Consider the following 25,194-nt stretch of genomic DNA (forward strand, 5'->3'; position numbering starts at 1 on the left):
TCTTAGCTGACAAGAGTAGCACCCGGTCTGGCCTTCCGCTGCTGTAGCCCATCTGCTTCAAGGTTCGACGTGCTGTGCATTCAGAGATGCTCTTCTGCATACAGCGGTTGTAACAAGTGGTTATTTGAGTTAATGTTGCCTGTAACGAGTGGTTATTTGAGTTAATGTTGCCTGTAACGAGTGGTTATTTGAGTTAATGTTGCCTTACTATCAGCTCGAACCAGTCTGGCCATTCTCCTCTGACCTCTGCCATCAACAAGGCATTTTCGCCCTAGAACTGCCGCTCACTGGATATTTTCTCTTTTTTGGGCCATTGTCTGTAAACCCTAGAGATGGTTATGCGTGAAAATCCCAGTAAATCAGCAGTTTTTGAAATACTCAAACCAGCCTGTCTGTCACCAACAACCATGCCATGTTCAAAGTCACATAAATCACCTTTCTTCTGCTTGGTTTGAACTTCAGCAGATTGTCTTGACCATGTCTACATGCCTAAATGCATTGAGTTGCTGCCACGTGATTGGCTGATTAGATATTTGTTGTTATCGAGCATTTGAATAGGTGTACCTAAAAATAATGTATATTTTTTATTGCTATTGCCTTATAAAAAAAGTCATTCATGTAAAATCAATTAAATTGTGTCAATCAATTATTATGGTTGATTATTCTAATAACCGTCCTAATATAACTATCATTGAAGGGAAGGGAATGAGAAACCAATGACAGGTGTACAGGTGAGGCAACTGAAGGCTCAGATGTAAATCTTACAGCATGGAGCTGACAGGGTGAATTTATTCTTCACTGCATCAGAAAAATAAAATCTGAAAAGTGTAGAGGAGACTGATGCAATCAATCTGACTAGAGCTCACGATACACAAACATTTCAAGCTTGTACACTGCCTTATCCACCCAGGAATCAAATTAATCAGATATGAAATAATTTGATTAAACAAGAAGAATCTGCTTTATGTATAAACATTATATGAAATGATTTGTCCTATTAGCTAGATCAAAACAAAACCCGATTAATGAATGAATTAATCATTATTATTATTATTATTATCATTATATCAATGCAGGTAAATCACAATACAGTGTTGTTCAAGCACCAGATTTGTACGCCCTTTCCAGAACAAAATCTAGCAATGAAGTTGCAGGAAATCAAACGGTAACTGTCACCTCTGTATGCATGTCTGCTCTCTTCTGACTGACTACTAAAACATCCCCCTTTGCACTTCCTCTGGTCTGTCCCAAATCAGTATTCATGCATACTGAGGCTGATTACATTAACCAAATGATCACTTGTATTTGAGTATATGTCTGCCTCCCATTTGTTTTTGGTAGGCCATCAACCACCTCACCTTCATCAATTCACATCTCCAGCAAGTCTACCCCAGAGTACCCAAATCAGCAACCAGGCATGCAGAGGCACATTAAAAACAACAAAAGTTCTTTCCAAGAACAACATCTCTCCTTTGTTCTTTTTTTAAAACAAATACCTTCACAGTTTTGATGTCACTTTCACAGAGATTTTCAATGGGCATATTTGCAGCGGTCCTTCATTCTTATCTCCTTTCAAACAGGGAGAGAAGTACGGAAACACTCTCTCAGTAAATGTGTCTTTAAAAGTGTAAATGAGAGACATGTCACTGGAGTCGAAGAAGGACACCTCCCCCATGTCATAGTCCAGCTGCACTCTGATGCTCTGGGGCTTCCTCTTCAGTGTGAGGGCAGTACTTCCACTTGCACTGTACTCATCACCATCCCTCAGCATTAAGACCCAGAATCCTCTCTTTGGGCTGGCTGTTATATCTCCCTTCCTACTGATGGACTCTTTCACCACTCCTATATCCCACACAGGTTGATTCCCAACCTTCACCTCCCAGCTGTGTGTCCCTGAGGTAAACCCCTCAGATCCCAGCACATTCACAAAGGGTTTAAACCTCTCTGGGTTGTCAGGATATTCCTGGTATGTATCTGTGTCTCTCACAGTGGTCAGATCATCAGAGAGAGAGAGCCAGGGGGTTGCAGTGTTAGGGTCCAGCACCACAGGAGCTGAAATATCAAGCAGAAAGATATTTAAAAGGCTGTGAGAAGATACAAATTTCAAATACTCTATTCAGATTATGTCACATACATGGGAAACTGCATATCATTGTTTTGATTTCGAATACATGGTAGTCATAGTGATTTATGCTTTAAAAACAAAATCTGTTTGCATCATGAAATTAAATAAATGAACAAATATCATAGCAAATTCAATGCAATACAATAAATCAGAGTAAAACCCAGATAATGCATTTCAGGAAAAAGCAAGAAGTACACAAAATATCACTTTTGGACCATCACCACTAGAATATGCTAATGTGTATAAATACCTGGGGTTTGCCCTGGATGAATTTATGACCTATGAGGTGGGGATAAAATCCCTAGTGACTTTGGCTGGAGGAGCGTTAGGCTCAGTGATTAATAAATTGAAAGTGTGCAAAGATCTTGGCTATTCAACATATTCACAACTTTATGATGCCTGTGTCTCTCCTGTACTGAATTATGCTGCTGGCATATGGGGCTTTAAAGAATCCAAAAAATGCCAATTCTATACATATATTCATGTTAAGCAAAACTATGGCCCTGAACCATAAGTTATGGCATACTTAACCAGAAGACAAAGGTCTCTGGTTGCCCAGTTACGAACCAGTATCCTTCCTCTGGCTATTGAGGTAGGCAGATCTAATGATGTAGTTGAAGAAAAAAGACTGTCTGTTATGTGATCTGGGTGAAATTGAAAATGAATCCCACTTTATGCTGTACTGTACATATTATGATGATCTAAGAGCACCAATTTTCCATGAAATGTCTAAACAAAATCCTGAAGTGTTTTGGGGGGGGTGGGGATGATGAAAAATTGCTATTTAAGTTTGACGTTTTTAAAATGGCTAACTTTGTATCAAACACCTGGAAAAGAAAGCAAGATGTATTATTTGTTTAGTCTCTAATGAGGTCTTATAATTTATATAATGACTATGTATATGTTGCAAAAACCTGAAAAAGAAGATAAGAAGGTTTGGTTATGGAGTCTATACTGTTTTGTACAGGACATATGTATCAGATATGTGTCTGTTGCATTTTAATAGGTTTATGATTTACTCTGGATCTGTTATATGCAAAATGTTGGTGTCATATAAGCCAATGTGGGCTGGGCATCGGTGTGATGCATGACGCAATAATAAAATTAATTCATTCATTCATGCACGTAATTCACACAGCTAATAGTTTGTGATATGAATTAGGCCTTATAGGGAGGGGCTTGAAGGGAGAGCTGAGGGGAGGGGTGGGAGGGGGTTGCATGTTTTTTTTTTTTTTAATCTAGCGCTACGTCCCCTACCTCTGCTGGTCTGGGTGGTGCAGGAGGAGGTAGTTGCCTGATTGCCTAATTGCTTGATTGCCTCCACCTGCCGGTGGCCAACATAAGCCCTGCAGTATGAGGCAGGGTAGTTCTTTCTTTGAGAGATCTTCTTTGGGGTTTCTTTGGTGTGTGGTTTGAGTTGTTGTTTTGGGTTGGTAGTTTTTGTGAAGATCGTTTTGGTTGAACTTTGTGGGTTTTCCTTTGTTTTAGTTTGTGATTAGTTTGTTGGTTATTCTTATAAATGTCTGGGTTTGTGTTGTTAGATTAGCTTCTGGATTGTTTTTTGGTACATTGGACTTTGTTTGTTTGTTGCGGCCCTTCGAGCCGGCCGTAACACTAGTTATTTTCTCCAAACTTACAAACTGCAGTTTTATTTAAGTTTTAAATAGTCTACTAATTCTGTGCTTGCTTGTTTTCTGATATCAAATTGAGAGCAGTATAGTGCAGCCCCAGAATCTTCCTAAACTTGATGGGAACTGAGACTGGATGATTCTGTACTGTATCTTTCACGCCATACAGCTTGGTTTTTGAGTTTGATGTTTTCATTAAATGTTCACAAATAATGTGATTTCAACTTTTGCCCCAGATACTCACTGTACTGCACCATCTCCTGCATCTTCTCCCAGACTCTGAACTTCAGGTTGCCCAGGTGTTTGGCCACATCTATCAGAGCCCCTGAGAGCAGCTCTGGATCTTGCAGTGTGCACTGGGCTCTGTAATGACGAGCAGGAGTCAATCAAGATTTAAATGGTAAATGGACTGCATTTATATATCGCTTTTATCCAAAGTGCTTTACACCTGATGCCTCTCATTCACCCATTCACACACACACTCGCACACCAACAGTGAAAGGCTGCCATGACACACCCAGGGCGGGGGATCAAACTGGCAGCCCTCCGACTGCCAGACAACCGCTCTTACTTCCTGGGTTATGTCGCCCCAGACTTAGGGTTTGAAGAGACTTAAACAGACACTTGAAAATAGGTCAGTCTACATACCTTTCCTTGATGTTCTTGTAGCTCTGAAAAACACATAACAGCACAATTGTGATAAGATGTATACATGTATAAACGTAATCAGTAGAGAACATCATGAGACAGGTTATAAGTGAAAAACAAGAGCCATGCAAATAAAAGTGATGTAATATTAACAGTAAGCAAATACGAATGAAGGTACTGTAATGTACAAGTAACTGTCAAAATAAAGGAAACGCTTGAATAAATGAAGGATGCAAAGAATATTAAAAGCAGAAGCTTCCACACAGGTGTGACTCCTGAGATAATTAAGCAATGAGCATCCCTGCATTCTCACGGTTGTGTATAAATATGCTGGGCAGGTTTTGTTGACCATTAATTTTGCTACCATGTGGCTGGAAGATTGCTCATCAACTCCGAATCAAATGACTGCAAATCTAGAGAGTGAACAGGCAGTTTAATCCATCTGCATGTGGTGTGCAGTGTCATTGCTATTACAGAGGACACAATGGTGAAAGACAATTATGTGGGGAAAATTAGGCCTTCTGTAAATTATACAGGACGTGTCCTACTCTGCAGTGGTGATGTTTTCTATTGACTTTCTGGTGACATCAGTTTTTCACAAAATTCAAAAATATAAAAAAAAATATGTGATGACATTTTAAAATGAGCAGATGAATCTCTATGAACACCTGCACCCTGAGTTTGATACTGTCACAGCAGGCTATTGGTGCAGAGTAAGGGAACACAGCCAAATATTGTGAAAAACCACAAACCAGCATACTGAATTACAGTAAATCCAGCTCTTACCTGTAAAAAGGAGGTGTCTTCAGTGTCCATGGCCTTCTCTATAGCTGTGATTTTGTCTGTAAGAGTGGAGACGTGTTCTGTGATGTTTTCTATCTTCTCCTTCATGATCCGACTCTTCTGCTCATCTTTCTCCCTCAGAGCAGCTAGTCTGGCCTCCTCTTCCTCTCGCAGGAACTGATGGAGCTTCTCAAACTCTGCCTTTATCTGCCTCTCTGTGCACTGGGCCTGACTCTGCAATTCAAACACACTATTTTAAACTTGAATAGTGTAACTATGTTTTGTTATGTAAGTGTGGCAGCCAGTGTGTTCGTTATGCCTGTCAAAATGAACATAAACCAAAAATAATTATTTTCTATTTTTGTGTACCTAAACAGTATTCGTAATTGCTTTCCTTACCTTGATGTGTTCTGCTGTTTTCTTACATTCTTGTTCAACCTCAGTAAACCTCTTCAATTTTTCTTTAATAAGATTAAGTGCAGGCTTGAGTTCCTCCTGGAGTTAAATGAATCAGTTATCACTTACAGAAAGACATAAATCGCACAGTAATCTCCCTGCTGCAATACAAGTGAAAATCAGTACAGTTTATTAAGAACATTGGAAAAGTAGTCAGGAAAATAGCCCTGCTACAAATTAAGTAAAGATTAGTGAAACATACTTATAACACAGCATACAATGTTCTGTGATGCATTTACAAAAAAAATAAACCAGTCAAATTGTACAGCATATAGGATTAAAAAATAACTTTTGCTGGGTTGTAATTTCATATTTTATAGTAGACTGTAAGAAATGTTAAAGCACTTATAAAATTGATTTGACTTGTTGGTACAATATTTTTTTTGCGCATATGTATAGCTCTTGTCTCCACCAGTCATTGTGGATTTCTTTACTTCCTGGTTGTTGCTCAGTTCTCTCCCCAAGCAAATAAAGGAGTATTTCACAGTTTTAACGGCTGTAAGCACACTTTCAGATGCAGTGCTGCCTATTCCTGCTTTTGCCTGATCAGCAGGTTTATTCCTGTTGCGGCCTTTGCAAGTGGAAGTGGAGGCCAGACTGACTGTATTTACAAGACCTCATACCACAGCCGTCCGTCAGAACTGAATGTTTTACACAGAGATATTTTACACATATTTGATTGTGTCTTGAAAATATGAAATACATTATATTGAAAATTAAATACCTTCAGCTCCAGTGCAGCCTCTTCCACTGGACAGACCGAGTGGTTTCTGTGTTTTTTTGAAGTCTGACAGATGACACAGAGAGGCTCTTTGTCATGTTCGCAGAATAATAGAAGTTTCTCGCCATGAAGACTGCAGCGAGCAACACTAGTGTTGGTAGTTTCTCTCTCAGTCTTCTGCTTTAAGTAGGACTCCACAATGCTTCTTAAGGCCAGGTTTATAGGAGGATCCTCCCTAGAGGCCTTTCTCCTGCAGATGGGACACTCTCGAGAGCGCTTCTCTTTCCAGTACTGCTGTACACACTCTCTACAGAAGCTGTGGCTGCATTTCAGGAGAACAGGCTCTTTAAAAATATCACAACATACAGAGCAACAGAGCTCGTCCTCAGGAATCAAAGCTTTAGCCTCCATTTTACAGACACCGTCTCTCAGTCTGATAGTTTCACTTTCACTTTTGCTGAAACTACAACAGAACACACCCCATGTCATTCAAAACTGGAACAAACTGTCTGATCAGGCTTGTTGTCTTCAGTCTTCTTGAACTCTCTCAAATACAGAGATGATAATGTGCCTGAACCGGCTGCTCTGGGGGATTTACAAGGTGCAGCCAGTAGTGTCCCCCTGGATTAAATAAAAATGCCCAGGCAAAGTGAATTTATACAGCACATTCATTCAGGAACATTTATTTTGCTTGTTTCAAGACATTGAAACAAGAATGCATAAACTGCACTCCTCTAAGAGCCCTTACTAGACAAACAGACAGCACATTCCCAATAAAAGCATGTAGAGGCTAAGGAGACATTAAAATGAAAAGGAATTAAATTAGATAATTGTACATTTTCAAAATATGTTTGCAATAATTATCATTAAATTAATACAGAATATTTAAAACCCCAACATTATAAAAAGCAATATATAAATATGAATAATATAGTGCAAGATGATGGACAACAGGATTGTTCTGAGCTTCTAAAGCAAGCAAGATTTGGGGCAGGTCTCAGGCCATCTGGGAGTTTATTCCAGCAGAGTGGGGCATGATGACTGAAACCAGCTTCCTCGGTTTCATTTTTTTCAGCTTGGGGACACTAAGCAGACCAGGCCCAGATGACCAGAGAGGCCTGAATGGTTCATATCTTAAAAACACTTTTGCTTTATAGACAAGCAGAAGGATTTTTAAATCTATTCTGTGGTTCACCAATGTAGTGATCTAAGGACTGGTGTAATGTGTTCTGCTTTCATAGTCTTCATCAGAAGGATGAAGCCACTCCACATGATATACTGGCCCTTTCAGGTACCTATATTATTTTCAGATGGAGGCATAATTTTTCTGCTAGACATGGAGGCACTGATGCTTTTTCTAATACAATTTCCTCACTAGTAAAGGCAGCAAATTAATTACATTGTGCAGTAGGAGTAGGCTCAGGCTGGGGGGGATTATCGATCTGTCAACCGTGGAAAAAAGTATACGTGCATGGTTTGTGTTTGTGATAAGATTGTCTATCATGAGCAGAATTGTCTAGCAAAAAGCCTCTCTTTATTATTGATGTCATGTGATTCAGAACTTGTGAGTTTTGTAGTTTGCCATTTACACTCAACCTTTTGCCATTTTATTTTCTCTCATCTGACAGACACAACATTTCTGCAGGGGGCTTTGTGTTTTCCAGAGGTTATTTCCATCTTATCTGGCGCAATGTCATCATTAACACTGATTATTTTACTATTAAAGTTTTCCACAAGATCATTAATGGAATATGTTGTGAGCATTGGTGACATAGATATTGCCTTCATAAACGCTGCAGTAGCATTCATGGATACACAGTTTTCAGCCCAACTTGCAGTTCTGGATTTGGGAAGGATTAAGGAAAAGGGTTCAATATGTACTTTTTTATTTTTATTTTTTTACAAAAAAAAGATTACTGAATCAATTATAAATAATAGATTACTGAAAGACACTGCCTTTCACTCATACAGTATGTTCAGTGGTGATACTGTGTTTCCAATAAAGCTCTACAAAGTGTAGCTGGCCTTTGTGACTGTGGCCATTGACCGTGGCTCTGGGAGACAGCAGCCCCATGAGTTTAATGTCCAGAAGCCCTTAGCAGATGTCTTTCATTCTTTATTGGGAAAGGTTCTCCCCCTGTTAGTATGGTGATACAGGCCCCAGAGGCTTGGTGGCAGATTAAATGTCTGTTCCTGAATGAGCAGGGGAATAATTAGATGGACGGAAGTTAGCTAGGCCGGTTTCTCTCTCGCCTCCGCCGGTCTTTATTTACAATATTAATTTCGCAAATTTCATGCATCTTACTGCACTCACTTATCCACAAATGCATTCCACTGAAATACATAACTTCCCCACATATGCATTTTCTAATCAGGCTTTGAATTACATACTGCAGCTTCAATACACTGGCTTTTGGCAATACAATGACTTTGTGTCCTTGTGTTGACAGAATTCAAACCTGGATATTTGCTTAACTGGGCTACATTGTAATCTACATGGTCTTAGATGCAACCCAGTGCTTAGCATAGCGCTAACAACTGTGTTCATTGTCAGGGAGGTCCAACGTTCTGTCTGCAATGTAATCATAATCGGTGAACCCCACACACAAACATAAAAACAAAACTGGCATCTGAGCTCACTTTAACAAGCTCAGCTTCTCCAAAATCAGTTGGGTTAAAATAAAAAAAATTAACCACATTGAAGGCATTATTACACATTTTATCACAAGAAAAACCCACATAACAAAAATGTATTTTCAACAGAAAAAGTGTCTCACACCACTTGAATTTTGTTATGTTGCAGAATTTCATACATTGTCGAGCATCGCTGGACAGCCAGATGAAACACCGAAATTCATTGTCATGGAAACGTCATTATTTTCAGTTTATTTGAGTGACAGACTGCCTTCTTTTTCTGTTAGCATAATTTTTTTAACAAAAGTAGATATGAAATTAATTCCTGCCCTGTTTCTCTGTAATTTCAATAGGCGTTGCAATGTTTTCACAGATGTAAAAATCAGCAGTTTGGTGTCTCTTTACCATAGACAACAGAACCTTCTCCACAGCCCTTTGCCAAAGTCTAAATGCAAAACGTTGTGCGACACTTTCATTTTTGTTGCACGACACTTGTCGCAAGTTGGAGCTCACAATCTTCAGGCTAAATACTCCCTTTCTAGATTAGGTGGTTATTTCAGAATAGGGTTGAAGAACTGGGTGTAGGCCAAAACAGACAGTGAGTTTAACAAAATGCAATATTATTTTTTATCATATAACCATTAAACAACAAGTTTATAAAATGCTGTGGGAGGAGAATCAGGACCAGCCTACCATATGCCATTGCTAAATGGTTTAAATCCGACTCCCCCCAAGATGCTCAGTCCTTACAGAAATATAAGCGCAGACAATCACGCCCACAAGCAATATTCAGGGGGAATTTCTCCTTCTCTTCCCCCCACGTCAATACAACGATTACACAAATTTTACCACCGGAGGGTTTCACTGCTGGACACCATTCAACCCCCACCGACACTGGACAAACATTACCCAATCAATTTGGGGTGTACAGGACATTGATAATCCCAATAACTGGGAGGGATAACATGCATCAATCTGATCAGAGCGTATCATGTATTTAGCTTACCAGGGCAACACAAAAACAACCAAAGTTCACCATTCGGCATTCCGGCGTGGGATGTTGGCGTCCCGCAGCAGTTGATTCTCCCCCCGCTCTGTCACCTACTCGTACGAGGCACTTTCATCAGCTCGCACTGCCTACCACACAGGTGCCACCAATGACCCAATATGGAGGTCCACTTATTGAATAATACCACCTATTCAATAATTCAATTAACGCTACTGGGATTCACGAGCGGGATGCTCCTGCAGATGGAATTACTATCCTTTATACATTGTTGCCTCTGTGTGTCTGCCTCCCGTTTGGTTCTGGTAGGCCATAAACCAGCTCCCTTTGGTCAATTCACATGTGCAGTAGTTCTGTCCCAGATCAAATCAATAACCTGACGTGCTGAGGCAGATTAGAAATAACCTAAATCCCTTACAAGTGCAACATCTCTACTTTGTTCATTAAAAAAAAAACATGTTCACTGGGCCAGCGTCACTGTTATGGAAACTTTCACTTGGCATATATGGAGGGGTTCTTCATTCCTACCGTCTTTGTTTAAACCGGAAACACTCTCTCAGTAAATGTGTCTTTACAACAGTAAATGAGTGACATGCCACTGGGGTTGAAGAAGGACACCTCCCCCCCATCATAGTCCAGCTGCACTCTGATGCTCTGGGGCTTTTTCCTCAGTGTGAGGTCAGAAGCTCCAGGTGCACTATAAGCATCACCATTCCTCCGCATTAAGACCCAGAATCCTCTCTTTGGGCTGCATGTTATACTTCCCTTCCTAGTGATGGACTCTTTCACCACTCCTATAGTCCAGGCAGGTTTATTCCCAACCTTCACCTCCCAGCTGTGTGTCCCTGAGGTAAACCCCTCATATCCCAGCACACACCCCCAGGGTTTAAACCTCTCTGGGTTGTCAGGACATTTCTGCTTTGTACCTGCATCTCTCACAGTGGTCAGATCATCAGAGAGAGAGAGAGTGGTACGTGCAGTATTGGGGTCCAGCACCACAGGAGCTGAAATATGAAAAAGAAAAATATTTAAAAGGCTGTGAGAAGAGGCACATTTCAAATACTTCATTCAGAGTCCAAATACACAGGGAAATGTAGGCCTATATGATAATTATGGATTTATATATACTGTAGTTAACGTGATTCATACTTTAAATAAGAAACCTATTTGCATTCTAAAAATGAATAAATCAACTAATACATTTCAAAATTCAATGCACATGTCGGGAGTCAGGAGCAGCCCCGCGCTGCCTCCCGCCACCTAACAATGTTTTCTTTTTTTTTCAGCAACCCACCCACCACCAGGAGATCAGGACAAGGCAGGTAAAAGGGAAACTTTTATTTAACACTTAATTCAAAAAACAGAGCACGCCACAATCTCGCACCAACCCCGCCCTTCCTTCTTCCCCCCGGCTTCCTCTAGCACTCCCCCACTCTGGCCCTCCCCTTCCCTTCCACGGAGCCCCGACGCAGGTAAGAGCAACACCCCTCACACGCCACACACTTTTAAGCCGCTGGGGTTCCCCTCACACGTGCCCACACTCAGCAAAAAAACAGTGTACCCACTCTGGCCCCCCTGCGCCTCAGCCCCGCTGCCGGAGGGGGGAGCCACTAACACAGGCGGGGTCTCACACACACTCACACCTCTCACTCCCACACACACACCACAAACAAGCATCAAAATCAAAGGAAGGATGTAGTTGGCCCACACCTCACTGCTGGGCCACTCTACATCCAAAAAAATAATAAAATAAAGAAAAATAAATCAAACCCCCAAAGGTCTACTGTCTCCCACTGTCCACGTCAGTCTCTGGGCTGCTGGGCGGCGGCCCGGCCCACTCTGCCGTCCGCTGCATGTTCTTGAAATTCCACTGGTTACCACGCAGAGTCCCTGCTGCGCCCTGCAGCTGGAGAGCGAGTCGGCGCCGGCTCCGGTCCTGGTCCGCGCTTTACAGTCTCAGAGTGGGAGACTCGCTGTTCCTCCGCCCTCGTCAGGGCTTGTCTAGATTCTCCCCTCACGGCGTTGGTCCTTGCCAAAGTAGCGCAGTGTCCTTGCCACCGGACCAGTCCGGCTCTGCACAGCGCCGCTCCTCCCCGGATCCCACCACGTTTTCCGCTTGGTCTGGGCGCAGCTCGCTCCTCGTGGCACCAGTGCAGCGTCCGGGACCGCCAGCCCACCACCAGGACGGGAGACAGCTCAAACAAAGAGAAACAGAAATAACAATAACAAAAGAAATGAAAACCCGCCCAACAAAAACTAAACTAAACTAACTTAAAGCAAAAAAAAAAAAAAAAAAGGAAAAAATCCTCATCTGAGGAACCCAACATCCACCCCGGCGTCTCTCGTGTTCTCCCTCTCACCTGCCTCTTTATCCCTGCAAGGTTGTTAGGACAAACACAAAACAGCTGCGCCACGCCCCCAACTCCCGCGACCGGCGAATCGGCTTACGCCCCGATCTGCATGTGCACCCAGACTCCAATAATCAATCCCCCAGTGAATCCGGCACAGCTGTCAGGCTACCTCCTGACATCTTTATGATCTCTTACAGTGTAAATTATTCATAGAATGTCTGCTAAATCCTGGGTTTTCCCCACAGGGTGCGTGGACCCCTGGGGGTCCTTGAAGGTACTGCCAGGTATCTCTGGCCAGGCATGACATGCAGTATATAGGCCTAGATTTGGGGAAATCTTTCAAAACATGAAACCATTTTATAAATATAACCCTTATAACTTATAGCGTCCTCTTTGAGCCTGGGTTGGGGTACCTGGATCAGAAAAGGTTGAAACCCTTAGTGCCAAATGAATGTAATGCAACGCAATTCGGTTGAAGGGTACTGAATAAGAGGAAACAGTAGTTAGGGTTCTCCTGTAGCTTCACTATGGTAACACACCCATGAGCTCAGACTCACCTGAAGCTCTGCCAGGGAGTGCGTCTTTCAGAGCTCCTGCACAGGTGCACCATGTAGTACAGAGGGAAGACCAGGATGTTCCAGGAAGTAGCGAACCAGGTGAGGGTGAAGGGGGCGTCGAACTGCCTGAAGGTGACCTTGGCCAGCTGGGTGGAGCCCGCCCAGGTGGAGCACACGCAGGTCACCACGGCGACGCCCCACAAGGCTTTGCGCAGGTGAGCGACCGTCACGCGCAGGCAGCAGCGCAGGGTCTGCCCGCCTCCTCGGGATTCTGCCACTGCCCCGACCCCAGAGGCATGTCCGTCAGCCGTCACTGTGGCATTCGCCTTCAGCTGGGCCTCTCCTACACACACGCACACACGCACACACGCACACACACACACAAACGTACATACACACACACGCACACACATGCACACACACACAGGCATACACACACACACACAGGCGTACACACACATGCGCACACGCACACATTCACACACACACACACACGCACACGCACACACACACAGGCATACATGGATGTGCTTATATTCTCTTTTATTGTAAGTCACTGTAGATAAGAGCATCTGCTGAATGAATATAATGTAAAGTGCATATGAGTGCTGACCTGAAGCAATAGCATCCCGTAATGATGCAAGCCATTGTCCGTGGTTATGCAATAAATAACTGTTATTATAGCCTGCAGAAGAACATTGTATGGAACATGGAAATAATTTTGGAAATGACAGTACAATGACAATATAATCTCATTTTAATTCATAATTAGGCATGCACATCACTCATTTACCCATATGTTGTCTTCGTATTACCGATGCACTGCATGTCAACAGGGTCAAAATTCCTCCCATGCCGGTCAAAAATGACCCACCTCCATCAGACCCCCTGGAAAAAAGTCTCTTCATTGAATTTTAAACCCTAAATCAATATTTCTCGTGTAGAAATACCCTGTTGCTCAACAATAAATCAGTGAATAACTCCTTTCCTTCTTTACAGCCTAGAGACTGTATTTAATCATTTTTCACTTATTTTTTTTTACTACAAAACACACACCATAATAACTAATTCTTTTGCTATAATAGATGTGTGACTTTTGACTTTGGCTATGACTTATGATTTCATGACTGCGAGGTTAATAAGACATTTTAAGATAATCTTCATTCCTTGATCGTGAACTAATTTTATAGAAATACGTAAAACTTTTTGTACTGGTATGTTCACTCCAGGAAGTCATCAAATTGCATGGCTACTAAAATTCAGGATAGGGCATGTTTAACTGAGGACAAAATGGAGGTTAAGTATTCTATATGAAATTTAAAAAAAATGATTGAACTAGCTGGTAGTTATGCAACATTCCCTGAAGGACTGCATTTCATATTCCTTCTTTTATGAGTGGAAAGCATGGAAAAAGTATATAAATCATATCTGAATGCGCTTCTAACCAGTCTAACATGGGACACACCCTCAAACTTCACCTGTCCCCTTCACTTGTGTTACATTTGAGTGAATTTGTGTGTATGTGTGTACATGTGTGCGTGTGTGCATGTGTGTGTGTGTGTACGTGTGTGCATGTGTGCGTGTGTGTGTACATGTGTGCGTGCGTATGTGCTTGTGTGCATGTGTGCATGTGTGTGTGCGCTGTGTGTGTGTGTGTGTATGTGTGTGTACATGTGTGTGTACGTGTGTGTGTGCGTATGTGCTTGTGTGGGTGTGCGTGTGTGTGTGTGTGTGTGTGGGTGTGCGTGTGTGTGTGTGTGTGTGCGCGCGCGCGCGCGCGCGTGTGTGAGTGCATACACTTTTGGGCTGTTTATTGGTTTTTTGTCCCAGGCTCAGTGTATTATGGCTAGTTGTTCAGATCATGACCGGAGCCCTTTCCTAATCAAAACATGTCCATCCAGATGACTCTCATCAGAGCACAGCAAACAGTCAAACAGAATTGATTCAATGAAAGAAAGGCAGGAGCTCAAACTGTGGGAGGTGCAGAAACTAAAACAAGAGCACATTTCCATCATCTGTGCTGTGGATCACCACCGTCTGAAGACCACAGAGATGAAAACTCAACAGCTCTTTTGAATGTAGCATTAAGCCTGGGGCACAATGGTGATGTCTGCCCTTTATCAATCCATTACATACTTCTACTGAAACAGTTTACTGAACAGCAAAAAATAATCAGTGTGTTACAAACAAAAGTACAGCAGCCAGTAGGGTGGGAGGGGGGAACATGCATTCATACTAATCAGTACCAGTCTGACCAAACAAACAGAACCATCACTAGGCAGCAGAACTCCAGAATGCTGCAATTAGAACACTGAGTGTCCCAACATTCCATATTGCTCAAACTGCAGGACAGAGCAGGTGACCTTTCAATTGCAGTGTGCTGCAGTCATTCACTTTCTTTGTTTACTGAAGCATCATGCAACCCTTTTGAAATGACTTGTATCACATAATTAAATTTACATGGGAATGTTTGCCAGAACCCACACAAATGTGTAGACATACATGCATACAAACAAAGACACACACTTAAATACAGCAGCCCATTGGAGGCACAAAAGGGGAGTCGCAGGAAGACCCCGTTAACTATAATAGAATGCACAGTGGTGTCTGAGTGTGTGTGCTTGTGTGTGTGTGTGTGTGTGTGTATTTACTGCGCATGCAAATATGCATGTTCATGAGCATGCTTGTGTATTTGTGCATGTATGGCATAGTTTTCATGCATGCATCTGTGTGTGGTCACATGCTTGTGCATACTTACGTGTGTGTATGTGTCTGTATGTGTACCCATGTGAGTGTACATGTGTATCTGAGTGTACATGTCTGTGCTTATGCATTCAGTTTCTACATATATTTGTGTGTGTGTGTGTGTGTGTGTGTGCGCTCGTGAAGGAAGAGCAAAGAAAGAAAGAGGGAAAACGATCAGTGTGTGTCTCTCCCCATCTTCTCTGTCACCATTTGAATCAAGAAACACGGCAAGAAATATCTGCTACCCACCTATGACCTTTGTCTGTAGTGAGGAAAACCTCATGCAGTCATAAGCCAAATTAAGTTATATCATCAAGTACATTCATAAAACGGTCTATACAATGACTGAAACCTTATTTATGCATGTAATATTATCTTTAAGAGGAAATTCATGAGTCTGGATGTTTTAAAAAAGCAGACAAATGCAGACTGAAATAATTGCACTTATTCAATTTGAAAAAAAATTACCACAGTTATCAAAAGGTGTTATTTTTTAAAGTCTTTTTTATGGTCACTGGAAGAAGTACATTCATAAAATGGGCTATACAATAACTGAAACTTTATTTATGCTTGTAATATTATCTTTAATATTTAATATTAGGACCCCCTTGAAAACGAGATGGTACATCTCAAGGGGTTATTCCTAATAAAGAATTTCCTCTCCTATTTAAGAGAAACTTCATGAGTGTGGATGTTTTAAAAGTGCAGATAAATGCAGACTGAAATAATTGCAGTTATTCTACTTTTTTTTAAATTAACCACAGATATCAAAAGGTGATATTTTTTAAAATCTTTTTTATGGTCACTGGAATGAATGAATGTTAAGCAAATGAATTAACAACAAATGGCTGGCGCTGCGGTTATGAAAGAAAATTCAATGTGTTAGACTGGCGCCACCTGGTGGATAAAATGCAGTGGTCATCTTTCACTCTCCTCCAGGAAAGTGTAGCTGTTGTAGGTGGTACTGAAATCACAGGGTCCTGTTATTTACTTTTTGAGGGTAATTCAACAATGCACTGGCTTGCGTTATTTAATTTTCTATGGTTGTGGACATAGTAGGTCTGCAACCAAGAAATTTGTACAATAAGAAACATTTATTCCAAATAAAAATCAGCTACATATCAATGGAGATGCATTTCTTTAAAAAGTCCAGAGTCTATATGAACTGACTGGAACGCAGCTATTTTAGTGCTGGTGGACTGTACACACTATAGGGACAGCAGGGTTGTTAGATTTTACTGAACAGCCTACTAAACTTTGCAGAGTCCACACAAGCCAGTTCCACTAAAGGTAGCAGTAAATCTAAGCTGCATGCTATCAGCCTGGAGTCAGTAATTGCATAATTACAGTCCCAATGGTTACTCTGTTTGGTAGTATGGACAGGCATTGATCAGGAAGCAGATGAGGTATAGACCAACCACAGGTTAAAGCTGTAAGTTTCATTATCACTTTTCAGTCTCCCACCGTGCCACTAGATGCCGCTATTTAACAGCCTTTAAATACCATTTAATATACCATTTACCAAATACCATTGTTTCTTTTTACTTTTTTACAGTGTGGCGCTTTCTTGGAAAACGCAGTGTATATGGGAATCAGTTGCCAGGCTTTACATTTTGAAAGGATTAAACCATGATTAAATATATTAGCTCATTCAGACGAATTGCCTATTTTCATAAATGCTGCCGTTTATCAAGACAATCTATCATTTATCATTTAACAGTTTGAAAAAAATCCTACATTTGCGATTACAGTGAGCAACAAATCCAGTATCAACCTGGGTCACTCGGGTCATGGGAGTTTGTGCCAACCGCTACACTATTAGTGTGCTGAGAGGGAGAGGGAGGATATACTGTGTGTGGGGTCTAATGGAAGCCACAGTTATAGGCACTATGAAAAGAAAAAAAAAACTTTTTTAGGAACTGATTACAATAGCAGTTTTAAGTTTCCTCAACCTTCAAGGTTCACGGTTCTGTGGATTACAATTTATAAACTTGATTGGATTACAAATTCTTTTTAGAATTTGTAATCCACAAAGTTTTTATGATGGCACAGCGACCAAAAATATTATGCATTTACTCATATTGTGTTATTCGGCTGACAGAATATTTCCAGTTTTGTTAACTATATTTTATTACTCCGTTCAAATACAAAAACAAATAACCAAGTTTATAAAACTAATAATTTTACACTGTGTCAATGTAAAAGATAAAGGTGTTTGTGGAATAAAAAATAAACAAGGCATGGCTAAATTCCTTCCATCCCTCTTTCCCATATACTGCTGACTCCCAGTTGGGGTTGTTTGGGCCTGGAACCCATCTCCACATGCGTAGGACTGGCAGACATGCAGCCATGATTTGAACACAGTAACTTCTTGCTGTGAGGCAACACATTGGTACCCTGCAACAAAACTGTAATCCTGAAGTAGTATTCTTGAAATAGTACTTTTATTATTCATTTTGTAACATCATTAAAACATTACATTATATAAAAAATGAAAACAATGACTGTTGACTGGCCTCTTTGTCAGTATTAAAACATACAGGGATAGACAAAATAAGTGAAACATTGGTTTCCCATAAAATATAAAACAACTGAACAAATTTCTGGGCAAAACTGCCAACATATTTTTCACCCGATTATTTTGTGACTGTTATACATTTGTTTTCTTTTAGATTACGCAGTGTCAAAAAATTTAAAACACTCAAAATTTCAAGGCACTCAAGCTTAACTATTTTACATTTTTTGATTGTTATGCAAACTAACATGAAAACAATACAAGTTGTTTTATTAACAAAACTATAATTTAATTATTAGAAAACCGTAAAGAAATGAATTAAGCTTTTATAATAAAATGTAGTTTTTCTGAACAAATAAATGTTCACTGGAATAACTTCGCAACAAAATGTAAAAATCTAAATTATGCTCAAAACTAAAAAAAATTGTGAAACATTTTTTTACAGTGTGGCTTGCCCTGTTGATGAATATGTCAATTAATCATAATTGACCATTGATTAATATTATTATCAAATATTCTGGAGTGGGGTTATGACCATCATGAGGGACGTTGGAGATATGAGGTTTTAGAGGGTTAATTAATAAGGTTGTATTGTATTTTTACTAATATTGATTTGTAAAACTACATTCATTGTATTCATGTTTCAGTGAACCACAACAGTAGAATAATGGACAATTCTGAAATTATTGGGAGAAATATGGGATTGTGTTTTAATTGTGTAAAATCAGTTAAACTGTGTAAATCATTTATGTAAGTATGATTGGCTATTCTAAAACAGTATCTGTCATGTAATAATTGTCAGTCAATGAAAGGGAATGAGAGACCAAAGGCAGGTGTGCTCTACTGAAGGCTCAGATGTAAATCCTACAGCGTGGAGCTGACAGGCTGAACTGATTATTCACTACATCTGCAAACTAAAACCAGGAAAGAGCTCAGGAGACTGATGCAATCAATCTGACTAGAGCTCATGATACGCAAACATTTCAAGCTTGTACACTGCAATATAAACCCATATAGCCAAGAATGAAATCGATCATATATAAAATAATGTGATTTAACCAGAAGAGTCCATCCATATTTTTATTTTAAAAGATTATTTTAATGTTTTTCATTTATCTGTTTTTATGTTACCAAGACTGATTGACACCATTTTGTTTTATTCAATTATAACGGAAAAGAATAAAAACTGACAAAAAGCACATTTGATTTATGTATAAACATTACATGAAATGTTTTGTCTTGTGATTCAGATCAAAGCAAAACCCAAAACATACTAAATTAATTCATCATAATTATTAAATTAATTTCCTCTACAGTACTCTTTACGTATGAAGTAATATTTGCAGTTCAAAAGTTTAGATCAATACCAATTTATATTAACAAGCAAAAAGAGTATCCTCTACAGCATGAAAGAACAAGGTAAAATCAACGCAGGTAAGTTACAATACAGTGTTGTTCAAGCACCAGCTTTGTACCCCTTTTCCAGAACAAAATCTAGAAATGAAGTTGCAGGAAATAAAGCAGTAACTGTTAGCTCTGTATGCATGTCTGCTCTCTTCTGACTGACTATTAAAACATCCCCCTTTGCACTTCCTCTGGTCTGTCCCAAATCAGTATTCATGCATACTGAGGCTGATTACATTAACCAAATGGCCACTGTTATTGCTCTGTGTGTGCCTGCCTTCCATTTGGTTTTGGTAGGCCATCAACCAGCTCCCTTTGGTCAATTCACATCTCCAGCAAGTCAACAACAGAGTACCCAAGTCAGCAACCAGGTAAGGTATGCTGAAGCACATTAGAAACAACAAACATTCCTTAAAAGTACACCATCTATTTTTTTAAAACAAATACCGTCACTGGTTTGACGTCACATTTACAGAAACTGTCAGTGGGCATATTTGCAGGGGTCTGTCATTCTTATCTCCTTTCAAACCGGGACAGAAGTACGGAAACACTCTCTCAGTAAATGTGTCTGTAAAAGTGTAAATGAGTGACATGTCACTGGAGTCGAAGAAGGACACCTCCCCCCTGTCATAGTCCAGCTGCACTCTGATGCTCTGGGGCTTCCTCTTCAGTCTGAGGACAGGAGCTTCAGTTGCCCAGTACTGATCACCATCCCTCAGCTGTAAGACCCAGAATCCTCCCTTTGGGCTGCATGTTATATCTCCCTTCCTACTGATGGACTCTTTCACCACTCCTATATCCCACTCATATTTATTCCCAACCTTCACCTCCCAGCTGTGTGTCCCTGAGGTAAACCCCTCAGATCCCAGCACACACACCCAGGGTTTAAACCTCTCTGGGTTGTCAGGATATTTCTGCTCTGTACCTGCATCTCTCACAGTGGTCAGATCATCAGAGAGAGAGACTTGGGTATGTACAGTATTGGGGTCCAGCACCACAGGAGCTGAAATATCAAGAAGAAAGATATTTAAAAGGCTGTAAGAAGAGGCACATTTCAAACACTCTATTCAGATTAGGTCACATACACGAGAGTGTATATCATCGTTATGGATTTGAATAAACGGTAGTCATAGCGATTTATGCTGTACATACTAAACCTATTTGCATCATGAAAATGAATAAATGAACACATATCATAGCAAATTCAATGCACACAATTCACACAGCTGATAGTTCCTAATATGAATTAGGCCTTATAGGGAAGGGCTTGAAGGGAGAGCCGAGGGAGGGGTGGGAGGGGATGGCATGTTTTTTAAATATTTTTTAATCTTTTCTCCAAACTTACAAACTACAGTTTTAATTTGGTTTTAAACAGTGCACTAATTCACTAATGTTAACTAATGCTTGCTTGTTTTCTGATATTAAATTGAGAGCAGTACAATGCAGCCCCAGGATCTTCCTAAACTTGAAGGGAACTGACACTGGGTGATTCTGTACTGTTTATCTTTCACACCATACAGCTCGGTTTTTGAGTTTGATGTTTTCATTAAATGTTCACAAATAATGTGATTTCGACTTTTGCCCCAGATACTCACTGTACTGCACCATCTCCAGAATGTTCTCCCAGACTCTGAACTTCAGGTTGCCCAGGTGTTTGGCCACATCTATCAGTGCCCCTGAGAGCAGCTCTGGATCCTGCAGTGTGCACTGGGCTCTGTAATGACAAGCAGGAGTCACTCAAGAATTAAATGGTAAATGGACTGCATTTATATATAGCGCCTTTATCCAAAGCGCTTTACAATTGATGCCTCTCATTCACCCATTCACACACACACTCACACGCCAACAGTGAAAGGCTGCCATGAAAGGTACCAATCAGCTCGTTGGGAGCAATTGGGGGTTAGGTGCCTTGCTCAGGGACATGTCGAGACACCCAGGGCAGGGGATCAAACTGGCAACCCTCCGACTGCCAGACAACCGCTCTTACCTCCTGAGCTATGTTGCCCCAGATTAAGGGTTTGAAGAGACTTAAACAGACACTAGAAAATAGGTCAGAGTCTACATACCTTTCCTTGATGTTCTTGTAGCTCTGAAAAACACATAACAGCACAATTGTGATAAGATGTATACATGTATAAAAATACTCAGTAGAGAACATCATGAGAGACAGGTTATAATAAGTGAAAAACAAGAGTGTGGCAAACACGCCTGCCACAGGCCACCAAAGTGGCTTTCCTTGGGGCCCTCCAGCACAGAGACACAGGGAGATATTTATTTTCACGAGGGTTTGGCAAGATGGTAACAGCCAAAGTGAGCAGATGTAACCCAGTCATGACCGAAGCTCCCTGGTGTGAGTGGGGATGGCAGATTTAACCTGTGTGCACCGATTACCTCACTACGCACAGGTGCAGCCACTCCTGTTCCTGGGTCCAATTAGCCTGGCCAATTATCTAATTCTTAACCAATTATCCAATTGGCCAGGTCTAATTAGCTTGACCCAGGGCAGGTGTGGCTGCTTAAACCAGCCATCCCCACACCACAAAGAGCAATGAAGGTACTGTAATGTACAGGTAACTGTCAAAATAAAGGAAACGCTTGAATAAATGAAGGATGCAAAGAATATTGAAAGCAGGAGCTTCCACACAGGTGTGACTCCTGAGATAATTAAGCAATGAACATCCCAGCATGCTCACTGTTGTGTATAAATATGCTGGGCAGGTTTTGTTGACCATTAATTTTGCTACCATGTGGCTAGAAGATTGCTCATCAACTCCGAATCAAATGACTGCAAATCTAGAGAGTGAACAGGCAGTTTCATCCGTCTTGCAGCAGGAATTCAGGAAAATGAGGCCTTCTGTAAATTATACAGGACATGTCCTACTCTGCAGTCATGATGTTTTCTATTGACTTTCTGGTGACATCAGTTTTTCACAAAATTCAAAAATATATAAACAAAATATGTGATGAGCTGATGAATCTCTAAGAACACCTGCACACTGAGTTTGACACTGTCACAGTAGGCTATTGGTGCAGAGTAAGGGAACACAGCCAAATATTGTGAAGAACCACAAACCAGCATACTGAATTACAGTAAATCAAGCTCTTTCCTGTAAAAAGAAGGTGTCTTCAGTGTCCATGGCCTTCTCTATAGCTGTGATTTTGTCTTTAAGAGTGGAGATGTGTCCTGTGATGTTTTCTATCTTCTCCTTCATTATCCGACTCTTCTGCTCCTCTTCCTCCCTCAGAGCAGCTAGTCTGGCCTCCTCTTCTTCTCGCAGGAACTGGTGGAGCTTCTCAAACTCTGCCTTTATCTGCCTCTCTGTGTGCTGGGCCTGACTCTGCAATTCAAACACACTATTTTAAACTTGAATAGTGTAACTATTTTTCATTATTTAAGTGTGGCAGCCAGTGTGTTTGTTATGCCTGTCAAAAAGAACATAAAACAAAAACAATTCTTTTGTATTTTTGTGTACCTAAACAGTATTCGTAATTTCTTTCCTTACCTTGATGTGTTCAGCTGTTTTCTTACAGTCTTGTTTCACGTCAGTAAACCTCTTCAGTTTTTCTTTAATAAGATTAAGTGCAGGCTTGAGTTCCTCCTGGAGTTAAATTCATCAGTTATCACTTCCAGAAAGACACAAATGGCACAGTGATACCCCTGCTGCAATACAAGTGAAGGTCAGTACAGCTTATTAAGAACATGGGAGAAGTAGTCAGGAAAATAGCCCTGCTACAAATTAAGTAAAGATTAGTGAAACATACTTATAACACAGCATACAATGTTCTGTCATGCATTTTCAAAAAAAATAAACCAGTCAAATTGTACAGCATATAGGATCAAAAAATAACTTTTGCTGGGTTGTAATTTCATATTTTATAGTAGACTGTAAGAAATGTTAAAGCACTTATAAAATTGATTTGACTTGTTGGTACAAGAATTTTTTTGCGCAAATGTATAGCTCTTGTCTCCACCAGTCATTGTGGATTTCTTTACTTCCTGGTTGTTGCTCAGTTCTCTCCCCAAGCAAATAACGGAGTATTTCACAGTTTTAACGGCTGTAAGCACACTTTCAGATACAGTGCTGCCTATTCCTGCTTTTGCCTGATCAGCAGGTTTATTCCTGTTGCGGCCTTTGCAAGTGGAAGTGGAGGCCAGACTGACTGTATTTACAAGACCTCATACCACAGCCGTCCGTCAGAACTGAATGTTTTACACAGAGATATTTTACACATATTTGATTGTGTCTTGAAAATATGAAATACATTATATTGAAAATTAAATACCTTCAGCTCCAGTGCAGCCTCTTCCACTGGACAGACCGGGTGTTTTTTGTGTTTTTTTGAAGTCTGACAGATGACACAGAGAGGCTCTTTGTCATGTTCGCAGAATAATAGAAGTTTCTCCCCATGAAGACTGCAGCGAGCATCACTCTTGTCGGTAGTTTCTCTCTCAGTCTTCTGCTTTAAGTAGGACTCCACAATGCTTCTTAAGGCCAGGTTTACCGGAGGATCATCCACAGAGGCCTTTCTCCTGCAGATGGGACACTCTCGAGAGCTCTTCTCTTCCCAGTACTGCTTCAGACACTCTCTGCAGAAGCTGTGGCTGCATTTCAGGAGAACAGGCTCTTTAAAAATATCACAACATACAGAGCAACAGAGCTCATCCTTAGGAATCAAAGGTTTAGCCTCCATTTTACAGACGCCGTCTCTCAGTCTGATAGTTTCACTTTCACTTTTGCTGAAACTACAACATAACACACCCCATGTCATTCAAAAATGGAACAGACTGGCTGATCAGGCTTGTTGTCTTCAGTCCTCTTGAATACAGAGATGATAATGTGCCTGAACTGGCTGCTCTGGGGGATTTACAGCCAGTAGTGTCCCCCTGGATTAAATAAAAATGCCCAGGCAAATTTAATTTATACAGCACATTCATTCAGGAACATTTATTTAGCTTGTTTCAAGACATTGAAACAAGAATGCATAATCTGCACTCCTCTAAGAGCCCTTACTGGACAAATAGACAACACATTCCCAATAAAAGCATGTAGAGGCTAAAGGCCAATTCATCGTCCAGACGTAGCATACACGGATCGAACTCCGCTGGGGTCCGCACGGTCAAAATGACGAAATAGCGGACCTCAGTGTATGTCCGCCTGGGCATGTCCGCGCGAAGCTCAATTTTTGTGACCGTGAGTACCTAGCGTACGCGTACCGGTGTCACACAAATCATGGCTCGGTATGAAACTGTTTCACATCGACATGCATTTCATGCGGCACCGGAAACACGCGATGATGCGGAATACACAAAACAGACATGGAGTCGACATTTGAAGAGAGACTGGCTGAAGGGGTGAGAAGGTACAGGCACCTATACGATTCATACCAACGGGATTATGAAGATTTTCAGAAGAACAACAATTCATGGAGAGAAATAAGCACAACGCTGGGCAAGGACGGGGCCATGTTGTTTACAGTCCAACTCCCGGCAGAAAAGGAAAACAACGCGCAAAGACTGTGGGAAATGTAGGGCTTGGGTATGCGGTGGTACGACTGGAGTATGAAAGGGCAAACGACTGCGGACTGTCCGTCCGCACAGCGTACGCGCCCTGTATTTATAG

At 40.9% G+C, this 25,194-nt stretch overlaps 2 protein-coding genes across 3 annotated transcripts; both read right to left on the bottom strand.

Moving 5' to 3' along the window:
• Window positions 1-748: 748 nt before the first annotated feature.
• On the bottom strand, window positions 749-7,098 carry LOC118221151 (tripartite motif-containing protein 35-like). Its single transcript, XM_035405947.1, has 6 exons — window positions 6,365-7,098; window positions 5,584-5,679; window positions 5,188-5,418; window positions 4,402-4,424; window positions 3,998-4,116; window positions 749-2,052 (listed from the first exon to the last, which is right to left on the bottom strand). The coding sequence occupies exons 1-6, from the start codon at window positions 6,848-6,850 to the stop codon at window positions 1,499-1,501; spliced, it is 1,509 nt and encodes a 502-aa protein (XP_035261838.1). The 5' UTR covers window positions 6,851-7,098; the 3' UTR covers window positions 749-1,498.
• Window positions 7,099-10,523: 3,425 nt separating this feature from the next.
• On the bottom strand, window positions 10,524-25,028 carry LOC118221150 (tripartite motif-containing protein 35-like). 2 transcript variants are annotated; one of them, XM_035405946.1, is made up of 6 exons: window positions 23,858-25,028; window positions 23,077-23,172; window positions 22,681-22,911; window positions 21,640-21,662; window positions 21,169-21,287; window positions 10,524-11,005 (listed from the first exon to the last, which is right to left on the bottom strand). In XM_035405946.1, exons 1-6 carry the CDS (start codon window positions 24,341-24,343, stop codon window positions 10,539-10,541), a joined length of 1,422 nt encoding a protein of 473 aa, XP_035261837.1. In that variant the 5' UTR covers window positions 24,344-25,028; the 3' UTR covers window positions 10,524-10,538. The 2 variants fall into 2 exon arrangements, with proteins under 2 accessions (XP_035261837.1, XP_035261836.1); XM_035405945.1 differs by lacking the exon at window positions 10,524-11,005 and adding an exon at window positions 18,077-20,576 and having other exon boundaries at window positions 23,858-25,014.
• Between the last annotated feature and the right edge of the window lie 166 nt (window positions 25,029-25,194).

Source organism: Anguilla anguilla, chromosome 2, assembly GCF_013347855.1.
Source record: "Anguilla anguilla isolate fAngAng1 chromosome 2, fAngAng1.pri, whole genome shotgun sequence".
NCBI lineage: Eukaryota > Metazoa > Chordata > Actinopteri > Anguilliformes > Anguillidae > Anguilla > Anguilla anguilla.

Excerpts from the sequence above, each read along its gene's own strand:
- LOC118221150 (XM_035405945.1), bottom strand. The coding sequence starts at position 24,343 with ATGACATGGGGTGTGTTATGTTGTAGTTTCAGCAAAAGTGAAAGTGAA. Across the intron at positions 23,173-23,857 it reads AGGCTGCACTGGAGCTGAAG|GAGGAACTCAAGCCTGCACT; the intron begins GTATTTAATTTT and ends ATTTAACTCCAG. Across the intron at positions 20,577-21,168 it reads TCTGGAGATGGTGCAGTACA|CTCCTGTGGTGCTGGACCCC; the intron begins GTGAGTATCTGG and ends TTGATATTTCAG.
- LOC118221151 (XM_035405947.1), bottom strand. The coding sequence starts at position 6,850 with ATGACATGGGGTGTGTTCTGTTGTAGTTTCAGCAAAAGTGAAAGTGAA. Across the intron at positions 5,419-5,583 it reads AAACAGCAGAACACATCAAG|AGTCAGGCCCAGTGCACAGA; the intron begins GTAAGGAAAGCA and ends TTTGAATTGCAG. Across the intron at positions 2,053-3,997 it reads GCAGGAGATGGTGCAGTACA|CTCCTGTGGTGCTGGACCCT; the intron begins GTGAGTATCTGG and ends TTGATATTTCAG.